Here is a 25,215-nt window from a genome sequence, read left to right on the forward strand (position 1 = left end):
AGATCTGTGCCTCGACACAATCATGTATCGGAGCTCTATGGACAATTCCCTCTACCTCATGGCTTGGTTTTTGCTCTAACATGGGGGTATTGTGTGTACATTGGTGAGGGAAACAATTAATATAATCCATCTTCGAACAAGGCTGTAACTTAACAACATGTGGAAAAAGGGAAGAGGTTTTGAATACTTTCCAAATGCACTGTACTACAATTCAACCATTCTGTTGATTATGTTCTAACATTCTCCACTACAATTCACTCACCTGTTTGAAAATGGATCCTTTTGGTGGTAAAAACAATTGCCTTTTTTAAGCACTTAAACATGTGGCATGACAATACATGTATTCTTTGGTTCTGCAATTCTGATAACTGTTTTTAATTCATTTACCATCACTACAGTTAATATATTCATGTGTTACCTATTGTAATTTCACTCTGCCCTAGTGCATTACCCATTGATCAGATTTTATCAACACATAAGCAAACTTAAATCAACCAATGTAATGGTTTGTTTGCATCTGCATTTTTAAACTTTTATGGATTCATTTAAAGTTCCTGTTAATTTTAAGTCATTGTTTTACATACTTGGGAGAAAGAGACTTTAAACTGTACATTGAGATGCTAATACATGTTTGCACGCCTTGTTAAATTGATTTTTGATTGGGTGTATACCTGGGCAGAGGGAATATTTCAATTTAATGAATGCTCATAAAATTCATTGACACTCGACACAAGATGTACAGTACAGTTGGAAAGTCAGTGGCATTAAATCGTTCATCACATATTTACAGGTGAAATGTATTTGGCTGATACATTAGGCAGAAAACACTACATACTTATCCAACATTAAACTCTTTACAAAAATAGTGCACCTTAATTTACAATATGGCTCAACAGCCTTCTACTTACAGCACCCTAGAAACATGTGATGACTTGATCCCATCTGGAATTCTTGCTTCTGATGTCAATTCCTTTTGAAAGAAGATTCTGGGGTGTCATTTAAGAAAAATATCTAGCAAATTAAAATCGAACCACAGCATATGTAGGCATGAGGATTCAACTGAAAACCCTTCAATGAGGCTAATATGCCTAGCAAATGGACAAGGAGAGATGGGCAGAATCAGTCACTTTTCATCACATAGTGCGGTGGGGTCTTATATTTTAGCCTCTCGGCTATGCAGGTTCCTCAGTCTCACATTAGCAGACGAACATGCCCTTTCTTGTCTAGCTCAATGAGAGAGAGGTGTTGCAACGTCTTCAGCTTGGCGTCGCTAACCTTCATGTTCATCTGCTTCATCTTCTGCAAACTGAGGGCACCACTGGAGAAAGAGTGGCAAAGTTGGAACTTGCAAGAACATCCACAAAATGCATACAACTTACTAAACATTCATATGACTCTGGTCCAGCAGTTAACTGTTCAGATTTAAAACAATTCGGACATTGCCTTGACAACTGGGGGTTTCTGTGTAAAGGTATATGCATCTCAGCACGAACATGACTCGTCTGACCTGTTTTTTCTGAAGGAGAAGTACTCGTGCAGCTGCTTGTAGAAGGCATTGAGGTTGGCCAGCTTGACGTTGGCACGCATGCTGCACGGCACTGCCTCCAGTGTGGCTTCACTCAGCTCCTCAAACTCGCCCTCCCTCGAGGCTGTGGACAGAACACACTCACGTTCGCTTCAGTCGCCATATTCCTGTCTGTAGAGTACGGAGCCCTTTTTTTGGTTTCACATGGATTCCTTGAGGAGGGATGTTGTGTCATTGTTGGCTGTTATAGTATCAATATAAATTCTCCAAATTGAACATTTCCTATTTAGCTATGTACATAATATGTTGGTTACAAATTACTTCAATAGGGGTTTGTTGTGTCTAAGACATATGCAGAGGGGAGACTTGGGGTTAACCATTACTTACACCGAGGCAGCTCTTGGGCTTGAAGCTCCATAGACATCGGTACCTGTTAACAGACAAACATTGGCATATTACAGTTATATTACAATATATTGTAATACTGGGATATTACAAGACGACCATAACATTTCACTGAAGGAAAGAGTTGAGAAATCCTGAGCAGAAAAGCTATATATTTCTCTGAATAGCATGGGCCGTAAAATTGGACAATCAAAAGTAGTGCCCATATAATGTCAGTGTTACACAGAATGACGTCAGTGAAATATCGTTCCTCCACACACTCTGCTCCTGTACGCAATGACACCTTAGCTCCAGCAAATGGACTTACCTCTGCTGTGTTTTGATTTACTGATAAACCAAGGAACTCTGCAGACTCCTGCTCCGTCTCAGTCAGTGTTGGAAGCTACAAAACAGTACAAGTGCAAATATTAATTCTGAATTGCACATGATTTAAACCACCCTTGAACATTGAAGAGTTGGTTGACATTGTCGGATGTACGTAGAGGGAATAGTCTACCTCAACGTCAGCAGCCTGCTGTAACTGTTGCACCAGCTGCACAGTGGTGTCGAGGTGCACTCGTATGGAGTCCATTGATTGCTTCTGCTCGGCTGCGATCTCCTGCACTTGTGTGCACAGGGCCGCATGTCTCGTCTTGATGGCTGACAGGTTCTCCAGCAGCTTCACAGGGTTTTCCTGTGGTCACGAGAACGTGCGTCATATTGATTTAACAGAACGTTGGCTACACTCTCTGCATGGCAGAAGTTCAGAGATATATTATATACACTGTATCATTGCCTTTTGTGGATAGAGTGGAAAGGGGTTGGGTGACTTGTCTGTTGGTCTGTTCTGAGGACATGTTTGTAACTCAGTACTGTGGTGTATTCACCTCTGCTGCACTGTTCTCTGGAACATTAGTCAGGAAATCCAGCCGTAGTCGCTTCTCCATGTACTCCATGTCAGCCTCTGCCTTCTGGAACTGAAAGGACAGTTGGTTTAGTGTACTACAAGCCTGACACAATCATTATTACACACGGAAAATCATTGCATGTGCAGATCTGTCAATACTATGAACTATGGTTGCAAAGTGTCGTAACAGTGAGAGGACGTTTCTTTTTTTGCTGAGTTTATATGTTGGGGTCATTAAAGGGTGAAAAGGGACTTGGTGTATGTTTATAAAGCATGTTTTACTCCAGCAACAATAACCTGTGGAGCAGCAGGAGAAATCCCGCTCAAAATAGGTTCTGTATGCTGTGCGCGTAGGATAGTTGTGTTGGATAAATAAGATAAACGATGACTAACAGATACACACACAGGCCAATTTAAATGACACAAAATTATGCAATTGAACCTATAGACCGATAAGCATGACAGTCAAATCCATTTCCATCGATTGGTATTTCCATCAATTAAAAAGCATTATTTGGCAATGCATTTTCCTTTCTCCCGGTAACTTTTATTTAAAAATCGGCTTTTCATAATATTTTTGGGCCAAAAGCCATGGTGTTCTTTGGATGCAACTCAGTATTCTTTGTCCTGCAAACACGACAAGTTGAGTTTTTACAAAAAGTTCTATTTTGGTTTCATCTGACCATTCTCCCAATCTTCTTCTGGATCATCCAAATGCTCTCTAGCAAACTTCAGACGGGCCTGGACATGTACTGGCTTAAGCAGGGGGACACGTCTGGCACTGCAGGATTTGAGTCCCTGGCGGCGTAGAGTGTTCCTGATAGTAGGCATTGTTACTTTGGTCCCAGCTCTCTGCAGGTCATTCACTAGGTCACCCCGTGTGGTTCTGGGATTTTTGCTCACCGTTCTTGTGATCATTTTGACTCCACGGGGTGAGATCTTACGTGGAGCCCCAAATCGAGGGAGATTAGTGGTCTTGTATGTCTTCCATTTCCTAATAATTGCTCCCACAGTTGATTTCTTCAAACCAAGCTGCTTACCTATTGCAGATTCAGTCTTCCCAGCCTGGTGCAGGTCTACAATTTTGTTTCTGGTGTCCTTTGAAAGCTCTTTGGTCTTGGCCATAGTGGAGTTTGGAGTGTGACTGTTTGAGGTTGTGGACAGGTGTCTTTTATACTGATAACAACTTCAAACAGGTGCCATTAATACAGGTAACGAGTGGAAGACAGAGGAACCTCTTAAAGAAGAAGTTACAGGTCTGTGAGAGCCAGAAATCTTGCTTGTTTGTAGGTAACCAAATACTTATTTTTCCACCATAATTTGCAAATTAATTACTTAAAAATCCTACAATGTGAATTTCTGGATTTTATTTCTCATTTTGTCTGTCATAGTTGAAGTGTACCTATGATGAAAATTACAGGCCTCTCATCTTTTTAAGTGGGAGAACTTGCACAATTGGTGGCTGACTAAATACTTTTTTGCCCCACTGTATGTTGAAAATGTTGTGGGAGATGCGATGGATCATTGGGGATCATTCAATATTCCCTTTATTTTGTTGTTCAGTGAAATCATCCCATGTGAAGAGTCAACTCATTTAATTAAAGTTCAATTCGTAACGAAATAGCTTTTTTATTTCTATTGGAAGGATTTAATAATTTGCAACTATGTCTACTTATGTTTAGGTAAAAGGTTTATGTTTCTGTCTCCATATGATATGGTAAACAAAATGAGTGAAATAATCAATCACATCTGTCGAAGACTTCGGCCACAAAACTGTTGCCTCCCGAAAGGTGCATGATGAAATAGTTGAGAGACTCATAGTGCCTTCTGTGAGGCTTTAACCAAAACACTGAAACCCTAAAAGCAACATTTCACTACTCAAAGTGGACAGCAGAGAAAATACTGATAGGGTTTCAGGACTTGGGATCAATCAAATGTTTTGTCAAAATGGAGTGGGGGAAAAAATAATCAGGGTTGAGTAGGCACGTAACACAAAACATATTCACAAGGTATGAAAGAGAGAACATTTAAATACAAATAACTGTCCATTTTTGGAAGTTTAGGTAGATCCTCCTCCTAATGAGAAATGGAAGCTGACTGATGGGGACAAAAGTTTGACTTGCTTTGATAGATTTCTCGTTATTCCCTCTCCTGCAGAGTAAGATTATTGCTTAGTTGGACTCTGCCTGAATTAAGACCATTGATCTTCACTGCAGATTAAAACCTCTTAGGGAGGCTGCGAATTTTCGCAGCTTTTTGTTAAAAATCACGCAACATTTCAGCGTCCTGCTACTCATGCCAGGAATATAGTATATGCATATGATAAGTGTGTGTGTATAGAAAACACTCTGAAGTCTCTAAAACTGGTTAAATCGTGTCTGTGGCTATAACAGAACGTGTTTAGGAGTCAAAATCCTTGAAAAACTGGTCACCAAAAACACAAAAATAATATCCATCCGCCAGTCAATGTATTGCCTAAGGCGAAGGAAAATACTTATCAAGCCCCTATAAACGCCTACAGCTTCCACACGATGTCGCCAATGCTGTCATTTTGGGCCTAGTTTATCCTTGGTTTGGAAACGTGACGCATTTCCTTTCTTTGGGCTCACCACAGGATGTTTTGAAAGTGAAAACATGGACGATGATTTCAAGACTTGCTGCTATCGAATACAGATCGCCCCGTGATCAATCTAACAGACTATTAACGTTTATTAATACCTAAAGTTGGTTTAGAAAAGTCATTTGAAGTGATTTGTAGAAGTATATAGGTAACTTTTGTCATTTTAAAAAGTGACGTTGCGTCATGTAAAGGGGCATTTTTCTGGATCAGACCGGTCGTCAGCAAATCACATTTTGGGTATACAATGACGGATTTAAATCGGGAAAAAGACCCAATTGTGATGTTTATGTGACATATAGGAGTGCCAAGAAAGAAGCTCGTCAAAGGTAATGAATGTTTTATATTTTATTTCTGCGTTTTGGGTAGCGCCGGCTACCGCAAAATCTGTTGTTTTGTTGACGGTCTGGTATTCGGGGTGCATGCTATCAGATATTCGCTTCTCATGCTTTCGCCGAAAAGCATTTTACAAATCTGACTTGGTGGCTAGATTCACAACGAGTGTAGCTTTAATTCACTACCTTGCATTTGTGTTTTAATGAAAGTTTGAGTTTTATCGAAAACAATAAGTGGCGCTCTAAAATATCCGCTGATTTGATCCCGCCAGAGGAACATCCTCCCTAACAAGTTTTTAATGAAATAACAACCCCCCCCAATCGCACCTATGCCTATTCCAGAGTTCTAATTCCTAATTATAAGCACATCCATTCCTTGAGGTGCAATGGGCTTTGCAGGGCTATTTGGGCTTTGCCCTATTTGTTTTGATTTAAGCGCTTCAGTAGTCAGTATTCGGACTTACCTTATGCAGGTGCGCAATGGGCTTTGCAGGTGTGGACCCCACTGATTAAAATTTTATTCAACCGCTGAAAACTCTCCCACTTGCTAGCCCACAGATTTCTTTGTTAAGTTTCCATTCAAAAGGGTTTTCAGGACATTTATCTAAAGCCATCCATTCAAATACAATGTACCTTTAATTTGAATTTTCGCGACAGATTCACTAGAATATACGTTGAGAAAGAGCTCAGAATAGGGATCAATGAAAGAAAGCCATCTAATTACAGTCTCCTTTTCAGCTCTAATTGGTAGATCTAAAAATACTCATATCTTTTAGACTATTTAGGGTTAGGAAAGTGTTAATGAATCAAACAAACAGGGTTGGAAAGCATTTACGCACAAAATGTATTGGTGAATCATAAATACAGTGGTTTGATTCATCCTGAAAAAGGTACCATATTCAATTGTTCAATTCATGAAATATTTGAAAAGGGAGGAAAAGTGTACAATAGGGGATTGAACAATAGTCCTTTAAATCTACCCTAATCCTCATGGAAATGATGAAAACAATTCAGTTGTTGTGAACCATGCGCTAGGCTCCAGGTTTGAACAGCAATGTATGGTCTGTTCCATATAGCCTATTCTTGTGTGAAGTTGCTATAGACCACCAAGTCCCAACAGTCAGTATCTGGATAATGTGGGAAAGACTTGATAATGTATGAGATCAACAGAGAGGTACAGTGCATTCAAAAGTATTCAGGCCCCTTGACTTTTTCCACGTTGTAAAGTTAAGACTTTTTCTAAAATTGAAAATATATATTTCCTCAACCTACACACATTACCTCATAATGACAAATCAAAAACAGGTTTTTGAAAATGTTTGAAAATGTGTTATTTAAATTAACAACACGAAGTCCTGAAGCAACTCCTGCCTTGTCCGTGTGCTCAGGGTCATTGTCCTGTTGGAAGGTGAACCTTCGCCCCAGTCTGAAGTCCTGAACGCCCTGGAGCAGGTTTTCAACAAGGATCTCTGTACTTTGGCCATTCATCTTTCCCCTCAATCAATCCTGACTAGTCTCCCAGTCCCTGCCGCTGAAAAACATCCCCACAGCATGATGCTGCCAGGTTTCCTACAGATGTGATGCTTGGCATTCAGGCTAAAAAGTTCAATCTTGGTTTCATCAGACCGGAGAATAGTGTTTATCATGGTCTGAAAGTCCTTTAGGTCCTTTTACTGTGGGCTGTGCTGTAGGCTACTCTTTACTAGTTAACAAGGCTGTGCTGCTGACATGGCGGTCCTTCTGGAAGGTTCTCCGATCTCCACAGAGGAACTCTGGAGCTCTGTCAGAGTGACCATAGGGATCTTGGTCACCCCCCTGGCCAAGGCCCTTCTCCCCCTAATTGCTCAGTTTGGCAGTGCGGCCAGCTCTAGGAAGCGTCTTGGTGATTCCAAACTTCTTCCAGTTAAGAATGATGGAGGCCACTGTGTTCTTTAATGATGCAGACATTTTTTGGGAACCCTTCCCCAGATCTGTGCCTCCACAAAATCCTGTCTCAGAGTTCTACAGACAATTCCTTCAACCTCATGGCTTGGTTTTTGCTCTGGCATGCAGTGTCAACTGTGGGATCTTATATAGACAGGTATGTGCCTTTCCAAATCATGTCCAATCCATTGAATTTACCACAGCTGGACCCTAGTCAAGTTGTAGAAACACTGAGGATGATCATGGTAATAGGATGCACCGGTTCTCAATTGAGTCATATTTCAAAGGGTCTGAATACTTACGTAAATAAAAATGTGCAAACATTTCTAAAAACCTGCTTTCACTTTGTCATTGTGGTATTGTATGTAGACTGATGGAAAAAAAATCTATTTTAGAATAAGGTTACAACATAAAAAAAGTGGGGAAAAGGGATATGAATACTTTCCGAATGCAGTGTGTGTGTGTGTACAGTTGAAGTCGGAACTTTACATACATCTTAGCCAAATACATTTAAAAAGTCAGGTTTTCACAATTCCTGAAATTTAAGCCTAGTAAAAATCCCTGTCTTAGGCCAGTTAGTATCGGCACTTTATTTTAAGAATGTGAAATGTCAGAGTAATAGTAGAGAAAAATATATTTCAGCTTTTATTTCTTTCTTTCATCACAATCCCAGTGGGTCAGAAGTTTACATACACTCAATTAGTATTTGGTAGAATTGCCTTTAAAATATTTAATTTGGGTCAAATGTTTTCGGTAGCCTTCCACAAGCTTCCCACAATAGATTCATTTTGGCCCATTCATCCTGACAGAGCTGGTGTAACTGAGTCAGGTTTGTAGGCCTCCTTGCTCACACATGCTTTTTCAGTTCTGCCCACAAATGTTCTATAATATTGAGGTCAGGGCTTTGTGATGGCCACTCCAATACCTTGACTTTGTTGTCTTTAATAGATTTTGCCACAACTTTGGAAGTATGCTTGAAGTCATTGTCCATTTGGAAGACCCATTTGCGACCAAGCTTTAACTTCCTGACTGATGCCTTGAGATGTTTCTTCAATATATTTACATAATTTACTTGCCTCACAATGCCATCTATTTCGTGAAGTGCACCAGTCCCTCCTGCAGCAAAGCAGCCCCAAAACATGATGATGCCCCCACCCCGTGGGATGGTGTTCTTCGGCTTGCAAGCCTCCCCCTTTTTCCTCCAAACATAACGATGGTCATTATGGCCAAACAGTTCTATTTTTGTTTCATCAGACCAGAGGACATTTCTCAAAAAGTACAATCTTTGTCCCTATGTGCAGATGCAAACCATAGTTTGGCTTTTTTATGGCGGTTTTGGAGCAGTGGCTCCTTCCTTGCTGAGCGGCCTTTCAGGTTATGTTGATATAGGACTTGTGTTACTGTGGATATAGATACTTTTGTACCTGTTTCCTCCAGCATCTTCACAAGGTCCTTTGCTGTTGTTCTGGGATTGATTTACACCTTTCGAACCAAAGTGTCTCTTGGAGACAGAAGGTGTCTCCTTCTTGAGCGGTATGATGGCTGCGTGGTCCCATGGTGTTTATACTTGCGTACTATTGTTTGTACAGATGAACATGGTACCTTCAGGCGTTTGTAAATTGCTCCCAAGGATGAACCAGACTTGTGGAGGTCTACACATGTTTTTCTGAGGTCTTGACTGATTTCTTTTCATTTCTCCATGATGTCAAGCAAATATGCACTGAGTTTGAAGGTAGGCCTTGAAATACATCCACAGGTACACCTCCAATTGACTCAAATGATGTCTGGAATTTTCCAAGCTGTTTAAAAGGCACAGTCAATTTAGTGTATGTAAACTGACCCACTGGAATTGTGATACAGTGAATTATAAGTGAAATAATCTGTCTGTAAACAATTGTTGGGAAAATTGTGTCATGCACAAAGTAGATGTCCTAACCGACTTGCCAAAACTATAGTTAACTAGAAATGTGTGGAGTGGTTGAAAAACGAGTTAATGACGCCAACCTAAGTGTATGTAAACTTCCGACTTCAACTGTATCTCAAGCTTAAACTGAGAGATTTTGATGGGAATTCTTTGTATTATGTTACATAGATTGACGCACCGGAGCCTCAATAGACGCTTGGGGTTTTTAATTTTTTGGTTGACAAGATTAGCAAAAATTTAGGCATGACATGCAAACAACAAACGCTGAGCCTTCATCTTCATGCATAACGGGCCAAATGATGAAAGACTGCGGAATGTATTGCAACAAAGCTAGTGTGGAATAGTTGAAAAAAATATTGCCATCGATAAAAAGGACAAACCACCTGGAACCGACAACCTGGATGGTAAATTAACATAACATATTGCTGAAAAAACATAGGTGTTATGGATTAACATCCTTTGCTTTATCATGGATGGACAGTTACCTATTCAATCGAACAGAGGGTTTTCTTTAATGGAACCCTCTCTAATGAAAATTCGGTGCAGTGTGGTGTGCCGCAGGGCAGCTGGCTTGGACCATTATTGTTTTCTGTGTTTACTAATAACCTTCCACTGACCTTGAATAAAGCCTGTCTATGTACGCTGACAACTTCACAGTATACACGTCAGCTGCAACAGTAAAATAAGTAACTGACACTCAATATAGATCTCCAGTCAGTTTTATAAATCGGTAACTAGCACTAGGCTGGTGCTAAAAACTAAAAAGCATAATTTTTAGGACAAACCCCTCGCTTAACCCTAAACCTCATCTGGATCTATTCTTGAATTGAGCAAGTTGAAGAGATTAAACTGCTGGGTGTCACCCTAGATAGCACACAATCATGGTCAAAACATATAGACTCAATGGCTACTCAAATGGGAAGAGGTCTCTCCATGATAACGTGCTGCTCTGCTTTCTTGATATTTCAGCTACAGGTCGTACAGGCCCTAGTTTTGTTGCACCTGGACTACTGTCCAGTTGTGTGGTCAGGTGCAGCAAGGAAGGACATAGGCAAATTGTAGTTGGTCCGAAACAAAGCAGCACATATTGCACTTAGATGTACACGGTAGGGGTATGTCAATCTCTCCTGGCTCAAAGTTGAGGAGAGATTGACTGTCACTATTGATCTTTGTGCGAGGTGTTGAGGGTACCGAACTGTCTGTTCAAGCAGTCGACACTCATCAGTATCACACAAGACACCACAAGTTCTCAACGGGATTAAGGTCTGGGGAGTTTCCTGGCCATGGACCCAAAATACCGATGTTTTGTTCCCCGAGCCACTTAGTTATCACTTTTGCCTTATGGAAATGTGCTCCATCATGCAGGAAAAGGCATTGTTCGTCACCAAACTGTTCCTGGATGGTTGGAAGAAGTTGCTCTTGGAGGATGTGCTGGTACCATTCTTTATTCATGCCTGTGTTCCTAGGCAAAATTGTGAGTGCGCCCACTCCCTTGGCTGAGAAGCAACCCCACACATGAATGGTCTCAGGATGCTTTACTGTTGGCATGACACAGGACTGATGGTAGCGTTCACCTGGTCTTCTCTGGACAAGCTTCATCAGAGAAAATGACTTCACCCCAGTCCTCAGCAGTCCAATCCCTGTACCTTTTGCAGAATATCAGTCTGTCCCTGATGTTTTTCCTGGAGAGAAGTGGCTTCTTTGCTGACCTCCTTGACACCAGGCCATCCTCCAGAAGTCTTTGCCTCATTCTTGATGATCCGATAAATGGTTGATTTAGGTGCAATCTTACTGGCAGGAATATCCTTTCCTGTAAAGCCCTTTTTGTGCAAAGCAATGATGACGGCACATGTTTCCTTGCAGGTAACCATGGTTGACAGAGGAAGAACAATGATTCCAAGCACCAGCCTCCTTTTGAAGCTTCCAGTCTGTTATTCAAACTCAATCAGCATGACAGAGTGACCTCCAGCTTTGTCCTTGTCAACACTCACATCTGTGTTAACGAGAGAATCACTGACATGATGCCAGCTGGTCCTTCTGTGACAGAGCTGAAATGCAGTGGAAATGTTTTTTGGGGGATTCAGTTCATTTGCATGGCAAAGAGGGACTTTGCAATTAATTGCAATTCATCTGATCACTCTTCATATCATTCTGGAGTATATGCAAATTGCCATCACACAAACTGAGGCAGCAGACTTTGTGAAAATTCATATGTGTGTCATTCTCAAAAATGTTGGCCACGTCTGTAGTGCTATGTATAATTTATGCATATTATGTATTTTATTTGTTATGTTGTTTCCTGTTTGGACCCCAAGAAGAGTAGCCGCTGCCTCGGCTGCAGTTAATTGAGAATCCTAATACAAAATAAAAATGATTCCAATAGGCTACATGTAATACTTTAGTCTTATATGATCCACTATTACTATTACACTATCCACTAACAACCACACGAATGTGACAGAGGAAAGAAAGGTAAACTAACAATGTAATGGAATGATACATTTAGGCTATAAATTTAAGGAAACTAAAAATCACTGCACTAAAGTGCCAGTTATTAAGTACTGTATGTGGTTATTACTGACAGTGGCTACAGATAGTGGCTAATATTTAATACAATATGATAGAAATCTTTAAAAAATAAAATAATAATAATTAAATAGTCTGGGCTGTATCCACCACCACCTGGGTTATGCACAGCAACCTATTTTGTGGCAGAATGCTCACCACACAAAGTGGAGAGGAGTGATATATGCCAATTAGGAATGAGGGGGATGATTAGGTGGCCATGATGGAATAGGCCAGGTTGGGAATTTAGCCGTGACACCGGGGTTAACACCCCTATGTGATATTTAGTGAGGACACCCGTTTAACATCTCATCAGAAAAACAGCACCCTACGCAGAGCAATGGTCCCCTTCACTGCCCTGGGATCTACTGAGACCAGAGGGAAGAATGCCTTTCCAGCAGCATCTGGTCTCCCATATAATTATGTAAAATATATGCAACAAATTCTCCACTAACAGGTTTCTGTTCCAACGCACCACCCACACCCAATAAGCAACGCATAACTGCATACCGATTACCGACTTATCATCATGGTTTGCATTTTCAACACCACAATCAAGTAGAGTATGTCAAATCTCGACAAACAGAAAATACTCCCGATTCAGTATTAAAGGCTTGATTTGACAATCTCAGAATGTCATTAAACCTTTATGTTTAGTAACAGATGTCTCTTTCCATTAATAGGACGGCCGTTGCTCAGTTTGGATGCTGGAATTATAATCGAGTGGAATGGATGAGCGTGAGCAGATAGGCTGCTTCAAAAGTATCCTATAGGCTAATCATATTAAAACATTATGACTAGTTATGTTTATGCCTCACACAAAAAGGTAATATATTCTAAAAGTTAAATGACAAATATTTAGGCTATATTGAAGCATTAGGTTCTAGGTCAAGGAATAGCCTCTCAGATCGGAAAGGAGGAAGAACGAGTATTAAGCTTTCCTGAATAACTGGGCTTGCTGAGAGCATAGGCCACAGGAGGACTTTGGAGAAGGATGATCACAACAGACAGCGCATCAGTATCACAAGTCAAAATACAGCCAGACTGTCCTGCTACTGTAACTTTCTATAATCTGTCGAGAGTAGACTCACAACTGATCCAAATGGAATGAAACATTCAAATAACAGGGCTTTTGGTAATTATTCAAATGACATTTTCACTGCAGTTTACAGGCTAGAGAATTGTACTCACTTGAAAATAATAATGCAATTTGTCATTGGATTTTGGTGTTGTAGGCTAGTCTAATTAGTATAATTGTATTGTCCCGAAAGTGCAATAGGGGAGCTTTTTAAACGACCTGTCTTCACTGTTCTTTCATGTGCAATGACGCACCTGGCCTCTCCGCTGCTCCTCAATCTTGTGGATGGATACACAGTGCATTCGGAAAGTATTCAGAACCCTTCCCCTTTTTCACATTTTGTTACATTACAGCATTATTCTAAAATTGATTAAATAAAAATCCTCCACAATTGACACACAATACCCAATAATGGCAACGCAAAAACAAGTTTTGAAATGTTTGCAAATGTATAAAAACAGAAATAACGTATTTACATAAGTATTCAGACCCTTTGCTATGAGACTCGAAATTGAGCTCAAGTGCATCCTGTTTCCATTGAGTTTGCAAAAAGGCACCTAAAGGACTCTCAGACCATGAGAAACAAGATTCTCTGGTCTAATGAAACCAAGACTGAACTCTTTCGCCTGAATAACAAGCATCATGTCTGGAGGAAACGTGGCACCATCCCTACGGTGAAGCAGGGTGGTAGCAGCGGCAGGGACAGGGAGAGGAAAGATGAATGGAGCAGAGAGTACAGAGAGATCCTTGATGAAAATCTGCTCCAGTGCGCTCAGCACCTCAGACTGGGGTGAAGGTTCACCTTCCAGCAGGATAACTGCCCTAAGCACACAGCAAAGACAATGCAGGAGTGGCTTCGGGACAAGTCTCTGAATGTCCTTGAGAGACCCAGCCAGAGCCCGGACTTGAACACATCTGAAGAACTGAAATTAGCTATGCAGCGATGCTCCCCATATAACCTGACAGAGATTGAGAGTATCTGCAGAGAAGAATGGGAGAAACTCACCAAATACAGATGTGCTTGTAGCGTCATACCCAAGAACACTCAAGGCTGTAATCGCTGCCAAAGGTGCTTTATAGTACTGAGTTACGGGTCTGAATACTTAAGTAAATTTGATATTTCTGTTTATTTTTTTCACCAAAAAATCTAAAAAACTGTTTTTGCTTTGTCATTATGGGGTATTGTATGTTAAATTGAGGGGGGGGACCTATGTAATAGATTTTAGAACTGCAACAGTAAAGTAACAATGTGGAAAATGTCAAGGGGTCTGAATACTTTCCAAATGCACCTTATATTGAAAACTGTTGCAGATTTGTATGATTTTGTTTGTGGTATGACCGCTAGTTAACCTATTGCAGATCTGGACAAACGATCCACCTACCACTATGGATAGAGGGCAGGCTAGACAGTCGACTGGTAGACTACATTGACCCATGGTATAGTAAGCGCTCAGAAAAGCGTAGTGCACAAGGGAAGTACCAAACCACCTCGATAATGGAGGCGCATACAAGTGGATGAAAAGATTTGGCTATATGGAAGACATAATAGTAAAACCTGCAAAATGGCAAATGTAAATCAGGGGGGAAAATAAAACACACTACCCTCCTGTGCCAATTTTTTTGTAAACAGATTACCTAGGTCTCATCAATAGCTCTTATCAATTTATAAATTACAGTGCAGAGATTATTATTTCCCCAATAGACATAACAGTAAAGCTGTTTTTTCAAATGGAACTGACAGGTTGATCAACCTTATTCATGGTTTCCTTGCGTGTTAAGGTCGTGGAATTAAGACAAGATCAGAATATGGTGTTTCTGTGATCTCCACCCCAAATGAATAACTGGCTGACACATGAGTTGTCCCATGCTTAAATTCAAGGTCAGAATACGTGCACAGAGAAAAGGGAATAAAGTTCCATTTAAGCGAGTAACTCCGGTCTGAATCCCCCCCCTTTGGTGAGGAGAGTGGCAGCTTTGCCACTTTGTCCTACAGTTTTTGCAGCTTCCAAAAGTGGTCTTTGCTGCTTTCAGATGCTTTGACAATACTATTGCACTGCTAGCTGTCCAATACAGTAGTGCAATGAAGTCAGAGCACCTGCAAACAGCTTTGTTGAGCAAAGGTTCACACCTACACCTTACAAAACCTCCTTGGGAATAATCCCTGGCCAATGCCCTTTTAACATTGCACTGCTTTCATTACAGGGTCACCAGTAGGACAATATAAAAGGGGCACTGGACAGACAGACACAACATAATGGATTCCTCTTATCCTGTGTTATCAGTCCTGAAATAAAATTGGAGACATCCAACCTCCTGTCAAACTAGAGAAATAATTAACTACATGACAGAAACTTTAATTGGATTGGCGGAGCCAGATCAAGAAAAAATATTAATGGGTGAATCAAATTATCTAAACCTCAAGTAAAACCAGTTTTGAAATGCAGTGATCGACAGCAGAGAGAAACAAGAAAGTGAAGCTACATGACTTTGGGGAGCTGAGTAGATAGTGAATGCATCATATTTGAATAGTCTAGTTACTACCCACCGGGCACAAACTGGTTGTCAACATATTGTGACGTGGAATCTACGTGGAAATACATTTGGTTTAGAAAAAAGTAATCAACTGTTGTTTTGAGGGTTGAATTTCAACCACAGGATTATGTCATCATTGTAACAAATTATCAACATCGAGTGACAATATCCACATTGTTATGGAAGCCAAGTAATACCGTGTATAAAAATAATTCACGATAGGTGTGATGGAAATAGGAAGTTTCGGTAGAATTTTATAAATGCGGACAGATCATTTGTTTGGTCGACATGGTGGGATATTTGTGTGTCGGTAAAATTAATTATGCGAGGAATGGCGGTAGAAACGCCTTTAAGTGCAACTACTGATATAATAACAATCATATCGAAGTAAACTTGGAATCACGCAACGAGTGTCATCCTCCCACTACAACTCGGGAAACCTTGCAGTTTATTAGGTTACAGATTAAATCAATTATGAACTTCACAGGGTAGTGAAATGGCACGGTGATGAGCTTGATGCTCCTTTCCAATAAATATCAAAGGTCTTATTCTGGTGACGTAATGTTCAATGGTTGACAGCAGTTTGAAAAATAAAATGTTTTTGCTCGATCCATAGTAATCTAATCATGTCGACCGATTAATTAGGGCCGATTTCAAGTTTTCACAACAAATTTGGTTGCCGATTTGGCCATTTAATTAAAAAAATTTTTTACACCTTTATTTAATCTTTATTTAACTAGGCAAGTCAGTTAAGAACACATTCTTATTTTCAATGATGGCCTAGGAACGGTGGGTTAACTGCCTTGTTCAGGGGCAGAACGACAGATTTCTTTACTTTGTCAGCTCAGGGATTCAATCTTGCAACCTTACGGTTGACTAGTCCAACGCTCTAACCACCTGCCTCACGAGGAGCCCGCCTGTTACACGAATGCAGTAAGAAGCCAAGGTAAGTTGCTAGCTAGCATTAAACTGAATCAATCATAATCACTAGTTATAACTACACATGGTTTATGCTATTACTAGTTTATCTAGCGTGTCCTGCGTTATATATAATCGATGCAGTGCGCATTCGCGAAAAAGGACCGTCGTTGCTCCAACGTGTACCTAACCATAAACACCAATGCCTTTCTTAAAATCAATACACAGAAGTATATATTTTTAAACCTGCATATTTAGCTAAAAGAAGTCCAGGTTAGCAGGCAATATTAACCAGGTGAAATTGTGTCACTTCTCTTGCGTTCATTGCACGCAGAGTCAGGGTATATGCAACAGTTTGGGCAGCCTGGCTCATTGAGAACTAATTTGCCAGACTTTTACATAATTATGACATAACATTGAAGGGTGTGCAATGTAACAGGAATATTTAGACTGATGGATGCCACCCATTAGATAAAATACGGAACGGTTCCGTATTTCACTGAAAGAATAAATGTCTTGTTTTCGAGAGGATAGTTTCCGGATTAGAACAAATTAATGACGTAAGGCTCGCATTTCTGTGTGTTATTATGTTATAATTAAGTCTATGATTTGATAGAACAGTCTGACTGAGTGATGGTAGGCACCAGCAGGCTCATAAGCATTCATTCAAACCTTCAGGCCTATCAACTCCCGAGATTAGGCTGGTGTAACGATGTGATGTGAAATGGCTAGCTAGTTAGCGGGGTGCGCGCTAATAGCGTTTCAAACGTCACTCGCTCTGAGAATTGGAGTAGTTGTTCCCCTTGCTCTGCATGGGTAACGCTGCTTCGAGGGTGGCTGTTGTCGTTGTGTTCCTGGTTCGAGCCCAGGTAGGAGCGAGGAGAGGTACGGAAGCTATACTGTTACACTGGCAATACTAAAGTGCCAATAAGAACATCCAATAGTCAAAGGTATATGAAATACAAATCGTATAGAGAGAAATAGTCCTATAATTCCTACAACCTAAAACTTCTTACCTGGGAATATTGAAGACTCATGTTAAAAGGAACCACCAGCTTTCATATGTTCCCATGTTCTGAGCAAGGAACTTATTGCACATATTGCACTTTTACTTTCTTCTCCAAGACTTTGTTTTTGCATTATTTAAACCAAATTGAACATGTTTCATTATTTGAGGCTAAATTGATTTTAAAATAAGTGTTCATTCAGTATTGTTGTAATTGTCATTATTACAAATACGATTTAAAAATCAGCCGATTAATCGGTATTAGATTTTTTGGTCCTCCAATAAAGCAGTATCGGCGTTGAAAAATCATAATCGGTCAACCTCTACAGCCTACCCGCACTGAATTTGAGAGCTATTGGCTATAGCGCAACTGCCAAGACCAAAGCAGGCACATTTGCTACTTAACACAAATGTTTGTGACAAAACGTATCGGTACAGTTGAAAATGTGAGGCAAATACATTGAACTTTAGATTTTTATTCTGTACATGAAAACTTAAGCGAAAAATGTCCATGTGCACTACTTCACGCACTCATTTCTATCTGCTACAAGTCAGTTTAGCAGAAAAACCACTGGTGGGAAAAAATACATTTTCATATTTTAGAATATTAGCATAAAAGACCGTTTTTGCTTTTTCATTATGTGTGTAGATTAATCCATTTTAGAATAATGCTGTAACATAACATGTGGAAAAAGTCAAGGGGTCTGAATACTTTCTGAATCCACTGTAGGCCTTGGGTTTCAAACTTTGGCTGATTTCAAATGTAATCTTCTAGTTACTCATTAATATGTTGGATTCACATCTTTATATCAACCAAAAATAAAGATAAAGAACAGTGTTTTCCACAAGCACATTGAGTAGCCAGATCCCACCCAGGTTAAGAATGCTTTGCTGAACAAGCTCTACATTCTAATGCCTTGATTCCATCTGAAATACACAGGAAAGTTATAGTTGGTAGAATATTGTGCACCAGGGCCCCCCACTCTTTCTATTCTGGTTAGGGCCAGTTTGCACTGTTCTCTGAAGGGAGTAGTACACAGCGTTGTACAAGATCTTCAGTTTCTTGGCAAATTATCGCATGGAATAGCCTTCATTTCCCAGAACAAGAATAGACTGACGAGTTTAAAAAAATAAATAAAAAAGGTCTTTGTTTCTGGCCATTTTGAGCCTGTAGTCGAACCCATAAATGCTGATGCTCCAGATACTCAACAAGTCTAAAGACAGTTTTATTGCTTCTCTAATCAGAACAACAGTTTTCAGCTAACATAATTGCAAAAGGGTTTTCTAATGATCAATTAGCCTTTTAAAAATGATAAACTTGGATTAGCTAACTGGAACACAGGAGTGATGGTTGCTGATAATGACCCTCTAAAAATACTTGTTTAACAACTGACCCACATATTTCAAGCTTCCGTTTAAGAGGTTCTCTCCACTATCCAATAGAGGTATGATTGACCAATGAAGCAGGTGTTAATCATGGGCTTTGCTACACTGAAAGCAGCAGTTCACTACTCCATTGTCAAAATGTTTAGATCAGTAGACCTATATAAAGGGTAGTCTCTACTCCAGCCACTTTAATCATGGGAATCGATGGGAAATGATGTAAATGTATCACTAGCCACTTTAAACAATGCTACCTTATATAATGTTACTTACCCTACATTGTTCATCTCATATGCATACGTTGATACTGTACTCTATATCATCGACTGCATCCTTATGTAATACATGTATCACTAGCCACTTTAACTATGCCACTTGGTTTACATACTTATCTCATATGTATATACTGTACTCGATATCATCTACTGTATCTTGCCTATGCTGCTCTGTACCATCACTCATTCATATATCCTTATGTACATATTCTTTATCCCCTTACACTGTGTATGACAGTTTTTTTTTTTTGGAATTGTTAGTTAGATTACTTGCTCGTTATTACTGCATTGTCGGAACTAGAAGCACAAGCATTTCGCTACACTCGCATTAACATCTGCTAACCATGTGTATGTGACAAATAAAATTTGATTTATTTGATTTATTTGATAATCTTTTTAAAACAATTCAATCGGTTTTCTTTTACCATATTTTGGACCAGAGTGAGGCTATCGCTCAATATCTTTAGTTTACTTGTCTCGATGCGATACCATGGACATAGTGCATTCGGAAAACATTCAGGCCACTTGACGTTTTCCCCATTGCAACGTAACAGACATTTTCTAAATTGGATCAAACATTGTTTTTGAGCTAATTTATTTTAAAAAATTTAAAAATGTAATATCACATTTACATAAGTATTCAGACACTATTCAGTATTCAGATACTAAATACTTTTAAAAAAAACATCTTTGGCAGTGATTTGAGTCTTTTTGGGTATGACGCCACAAGCTTGGCACACCTGCATTTGGGGAATTTCTCTCATTCTTCTCTGCAGAAGGTGAACCTTCGCCCCAGTCTGAGGTCCTGACCAGGTTTTCATCAAGTGTCTCTCTGTACTCTGCTCCGTTCATCTTTCCCTTGATCCGGACTAGTCTCCCAGTCCCTGCCGCTGAAAAACATCCCCACAGCATGATGCTGCCACCATGCTTCACCGTAGGGATAGTGCCAGGTTTCATCCAGACGTGACGCTTGGCATTCAGGCGAAAGAGTTCAATCTTGGTTTCATCAGACCAGAGAATCTTATTTCTCATGGTCTGAGAGTCTTTAGGTGCCTTTTGGCGGGGTTTCATGTGCTTTTACTGTGGAGTGGCTTCTGTCTGGCCACAAAGGCCTGATTTGTAGAGCACTGGAGACATGGGAGAACATTCCAGAAGAACAACCATCTCCACAAAGGAACTCTGGAGCCCTCTCAGAGTGACCATTGGGTTCTTGGTCACATTCTCCCCCAATTGCTGTTTGGCTGGGTGGCCAGATCTAGGAAGAGTCTTGGTGATTCCAGACTTTTCCATGTAAGAATGATGGAGGCCACTGTGTTCTTCGGGACCAGAATGGTACCCTTCCCCAGATCTGTACCTCGACACAATCCTGTCTCGGAGCTCTCCGGACAATTCCTTTGACCTCATATGGCTTGGTTTTTGCTCTGACATGCACTGTCAACTGTGAGACCTTGTATAGACAGGGTTGTGCCTTTCCAAATCATGTCCAATCAATTGAATTTACCACAAGTGGACTCCAAACAAGTTGTAGATGCATCTGGAGGACGATCAACGGAAACAGGATGGACTTGAGCTCAATTTCAAGTATCCTAGCAAAGGGTCTGAATACTTATGTAAATAAGATAGGGCTCAGTGGGGAAATTGGGGATGCCCTGCGTTGCTATCTATTGCCTAGGACAAAAAACAGCCAGGGTTTCACTAAATAAGCTATAAGTACAATTATTTTTATTGCATATTTAGGCCTAATTAAATTGACACGTTTGTTCATTTTCAATTCACTGGCACAGTGTAGAGTAGTTTAGCCATACTCATTGATAGCCTAATCTATACTTTAATATACTTGTGGTGAATTTACGAGGCATTGCGAGATACAAATCATCAAATATATAGGCCTAGCCTATGTGCACAGTTCCAACTGTCTGCCTTGCCCCCCTCTTCCTCGCTGGGTCGCCTGATCTATCTCTTCGCTATAAAAGATGCCAGTGTGTGTGTTCAGTCTTCAGTCTGTTGCATGTAAAATAGTTTACGGTAACCTAATCATAGATAGCCCCTACTTACTTTAGTGAACTTGCGAGACATTGCAAGCCAAGAAATTGCAAAATACAGCTTTTGATTACCGATGCACAGTTCTGACTATGTCTACCTACCTACCTACCTACCTACCTACCTAGGGGCTGTGCCTCTCCCCTCTCTCTTGCTAACCCACGAGATTGTGTTCTCGGAAGTAGCCTACGTATACAATCAGTATCTTTCGTTCCAAAAATACTGAATCTTCAGAGTCGAATCTTGACACCACTAATAGTCTCTATAAGCCAGAATGTTGAATAAAATAACATTTGAGGTTACTTTACCTGTTGTACATGCTGTTGGTCCTTTTGGTGGTAGGTGTAGATAGGGTCACAGGAAAGTGTTGTTCACCCACTTTCTGAGGCACCGTGGGTTCTGACATTTATTATCAATCTCGACTCTTTGCACGTGATGCACAATATGTAAACATAGTTGAATGTAACCAAAAGTAGTCTCCCGAAGCACATTTCCTCGCAATCAGCTGGAAGTGTTTTCCGTTTGGTCTGTGGTTCATTTAGGCCAGGCCATACTGTGCAAGTGTTTGACACTGTGCGAATTGCATCAGTATTGAAAATAAAAACCTGGATGTACAAACCAATATACAGGCCAGTGTACTGAAAGTCAGGTTAATAACACTTAGTGCTGAGCGATTAGTTATTTTTGAAGTAGGTTTGGTTTGAGTCTTAAAAAAATTATCACGGTTTTCGATTTCGGTTTCCATTCTTTTGGTTGAATGCTGTAACAGAATAAAGCAATTAATAATTCCCATGATGGTAGTGACTGCCCATGAATGCTTATCACTTATTAACCATATTTAATTCACAATACTATAATAAAATATTTCAGTTGTTTATATTACATTTGTTTTACTTGATGGCTTTATTATTTCATTTCATGTCACCTTCTCATCTCTATTTTGTAGTTCTTCAAAGTAAATCAGGTAAACTTTTACGACTTCTGAATACTAACTATCATTCACTTTGATTGTGTATTTTCAGGTAGATACCTGGCGAAGCAATAGGTGCTCTCTATATTCCCTCATGATCACGCATTCTTCTCTTCCATAGCAGGCATAAAATAAACAGACCGGACAAGTAGATGTGCAAGGGATTTTGGTCAGTAACCATGTTTCCATCGACAGTAAAGTCATACCGTATTTTTTAATCACAACAGATGTGATGGAAACCGGAAGTTTCGGTAAAACTTTATAAATGCCAACAGATAATTTGTTCATTGGACATGGTGGGATCTTTGTTTCGGTAAAATGTATTATGCGAGAAATGGCGGTTGCCTTTATATGCAAATACTGATATAATAACCATAATATCGACGCAAACCTGGAGACATGCGATGATATAGTGTCTGGTCCTCCACTACAACTCAGGAAACTATGCAGTTTATTAGGCTACAGATGAAGTAAGTTATGACGAACTTCACAGGGTGTTGAAAGTGCACACTATGAAGTTGATGCTCCTTTCCAACAATTATCAAAGGTCTTATTCTGGTGACAGAACACCCATGCATACCCCACAAGACATGCCACCAGAGGTCTCTTCACAGTCCCCAAATACGGAACAGACTATGGGAGGCACAAAGTACTAGAGCCATGACTACATGGAACTCTATTCCACATCAGGTAACTGATGCAAGCAGTAGAATCAGATTCAAAAAGCAGGTAAAAGTATACACCTTACGGAATGGCGTGGACTGTGAAGTAACAAACATAGGCACAGACACATGCATAAACACACACATGATAATATACACACTATACACACACGTACATATGGATTTGGCATTGTAGATATGTGGTAGTGGAGTATGGGCCTGAGGGCACAAAGTGTGTTGTGAATTCTGTAATGTTTTTAAAATTGTATAACTGCCTTCATTTTGCCAGTCCCCAGGAAGAGTAGCTGTTGGCAATTGGGGATCGATAATAAATACATGATTGATGCTCTCGCTCTGTATCTGTGAGCTGTTGACTAGAGCACATATGCCAAGACCAGAGTAGGCACCTTTGCTATTCAACAGTTTCTGACAAAACTACTGGTAGAGTTGACAATGCGACAGAAACCAATTTTTATTCGGTACATGAAAGTGCACACCAAATGTAAGTTGTGTCATGCACTGAGTTCTCTGCAACAAGTCAGTTTGGTGGAAACACACCACTGGAGGGAAAACATGCATATTTTCTTCATGCAGACTTAAGAATACTTGCATGAAGATCTGTAGCCAATTGGATGGAAACCTAGCTATTATAGTTAATTACCACATTTTGTTGCACTAAACTATGTAGAATATTGGCCTGTTGGAAACTCCAACTTTCTACTACATTGCACAGTTCAGGCTAGATCATATTTATCTATAGAGAAACTGTTCAATGTGTGCATTAAGCTCACAGAAAAAAAATGTAAATAATTGAACCAAAAATAAAACATTTTGGATAAATCGCTCAGCACAAATAACATTACTCTGTCAATATTGTCTCAATTTTCTAGCAGCAGAAGGACAAACTGCACAGACAACCGGTAGAGCAAGTTTAAATGTAATTGTATTAAAACATTCTGGCTTGTATGGAACATTTACCTAATACTCTACATAAATGTCTCAGGACCTATATACCAATTTATTGTGTATTACAGCCTGATTAAATCAGACTAAGTGATACCACATTGAGATTCAACAAACTTCTGTCTGACTTTGAGTGAGTGAATAAAAGATTGAAATCTCATTGTTCAATGTCTCAACCAAATACTACCCAAATGTCCACGTTGAAATAACGTGGGGTGCCCAATCTGGCTAGTTTGTAACAGTTGCATACTGTACGTTTGATAAGGGCCGTGATTGGAACACCCACAAATGTTATCGCTGATCAGACATTGCAAACTCTCTCCTTTATCTGTCGATTGGCTAACAACGAATGTGTACAAATTTCAATTGATGAAATCGTGAAAAGCGTGAAAAGCGTGAAATTTCGCTTTTAAACATGAACGACCACGTACAACATGAACGACCACGTAAGACGAAGTGCGAGCGCGGGGACATCGTCTAATTTATGTCCTCTTTGCAGGCGCAGTCTGTCGTACTCATTGTGAAACGTGTGGCAAACAAGCCATCGAGATAGCTAACTACCTAAATAAACACTGAACATGAGCAACGTGACACAAGCGAACATTTTTTAGGTTTTGGTTTTCATTGCAGAAAACACTTAGCTACAATGGTATGTTTTCGTGGTTCTTTTCCTGGAAATATTTTTTTCCTACAAAAATGGCAGATTTTTTTTATTTAGCTCCTCTCACTTTGCTAACGTTGCATTCCTATTTTTGACGCATTTCCTCAAATAGCTAATTGACCACAGAAAAGCCGCCTCGTATCTAAAGACTATGAGCATAGGTTTACTTTCGCTGGTTTAGAAATTAAAGTGGTTGTAAAAGCTTACCATCGCCTCCAGTTTATCAACTGCTGTCTCCATGTTGAGTAGTTTACGTTCTGTCTTCTTCTATGGTATTATGGCGGTCTGCAAACTAGCTATAGAGGTGCATGCCGCCACCTACCGTACGCTTGGTAAACTATAGCAAAAATATCCAATGTTAGGAAAAACCGACATCATACAAAATAAATACCAGACACATAAAACATCCCACTCCTTCAGTCATATTCCAATTCAAGTAACATCCCTACAGACTCAGGGGCCTGTGAGGGCAAAACATCTTTTGACAGGATTTCTTGCAATCGCACGTCTGTAAACTCAGAATCCCAAAAAGTGTTCTGCTGCACTC

The 25,215-nt window shown here is 40.0% G+C and overlaps 1 protein-coding gene across 1 annotated transcript; it reads right to left on the bottom strand.

Annotated features, from left to right (window-relative positions):
- Positions 1-354: 354 nt before the first annotated feature.
- LOC112257926 (spindle and kinetochore-associated protein 2) lies at positions 355-24,965 on the bottom strand. Its single transcript, XM_024431872.2, has 7 exons — positions 24,876-24,965; positions 2,797-2,886; positions 2,427-2,603; positions 2,238-2,312; positions 1,913-1,955; positions 1,508-1,649; positions 355-1,318 (listed from the first exon to the last, which is right to left on the bottom strand). Exons 1-7 carry the CDS (start codon positions 24,906-24,908, stop codon positions 1,192-1,194), a joined length of 687 nt encoding a protein of 228 aa, XP_024287640.1. The 5' UTR covers positions 24,909-24,965; the 3' UTR covers positions 355-1,191.
- Positions 24,966-25,215: the final 250 nt, after the last annotated feature.

This window comes from Oncorhynchus tshawytscha, linkage group LG09 (genome assembly GCF_018296145.1).
Source record: "Oncorhynchus tshawytscha isolate Ot180627B linkage group LG09, Otsh_v2.0, whole genome shotgun sequence".
In the NCBI taxonomy this organism is placed as follows: domain Eukaryota; kingdom Metazoa; phylum Chordata; class Actinopteri; order Salmoniformes; family Salmonidae; genus Oncorhynchus; species Oncorhynchus tshawytscha.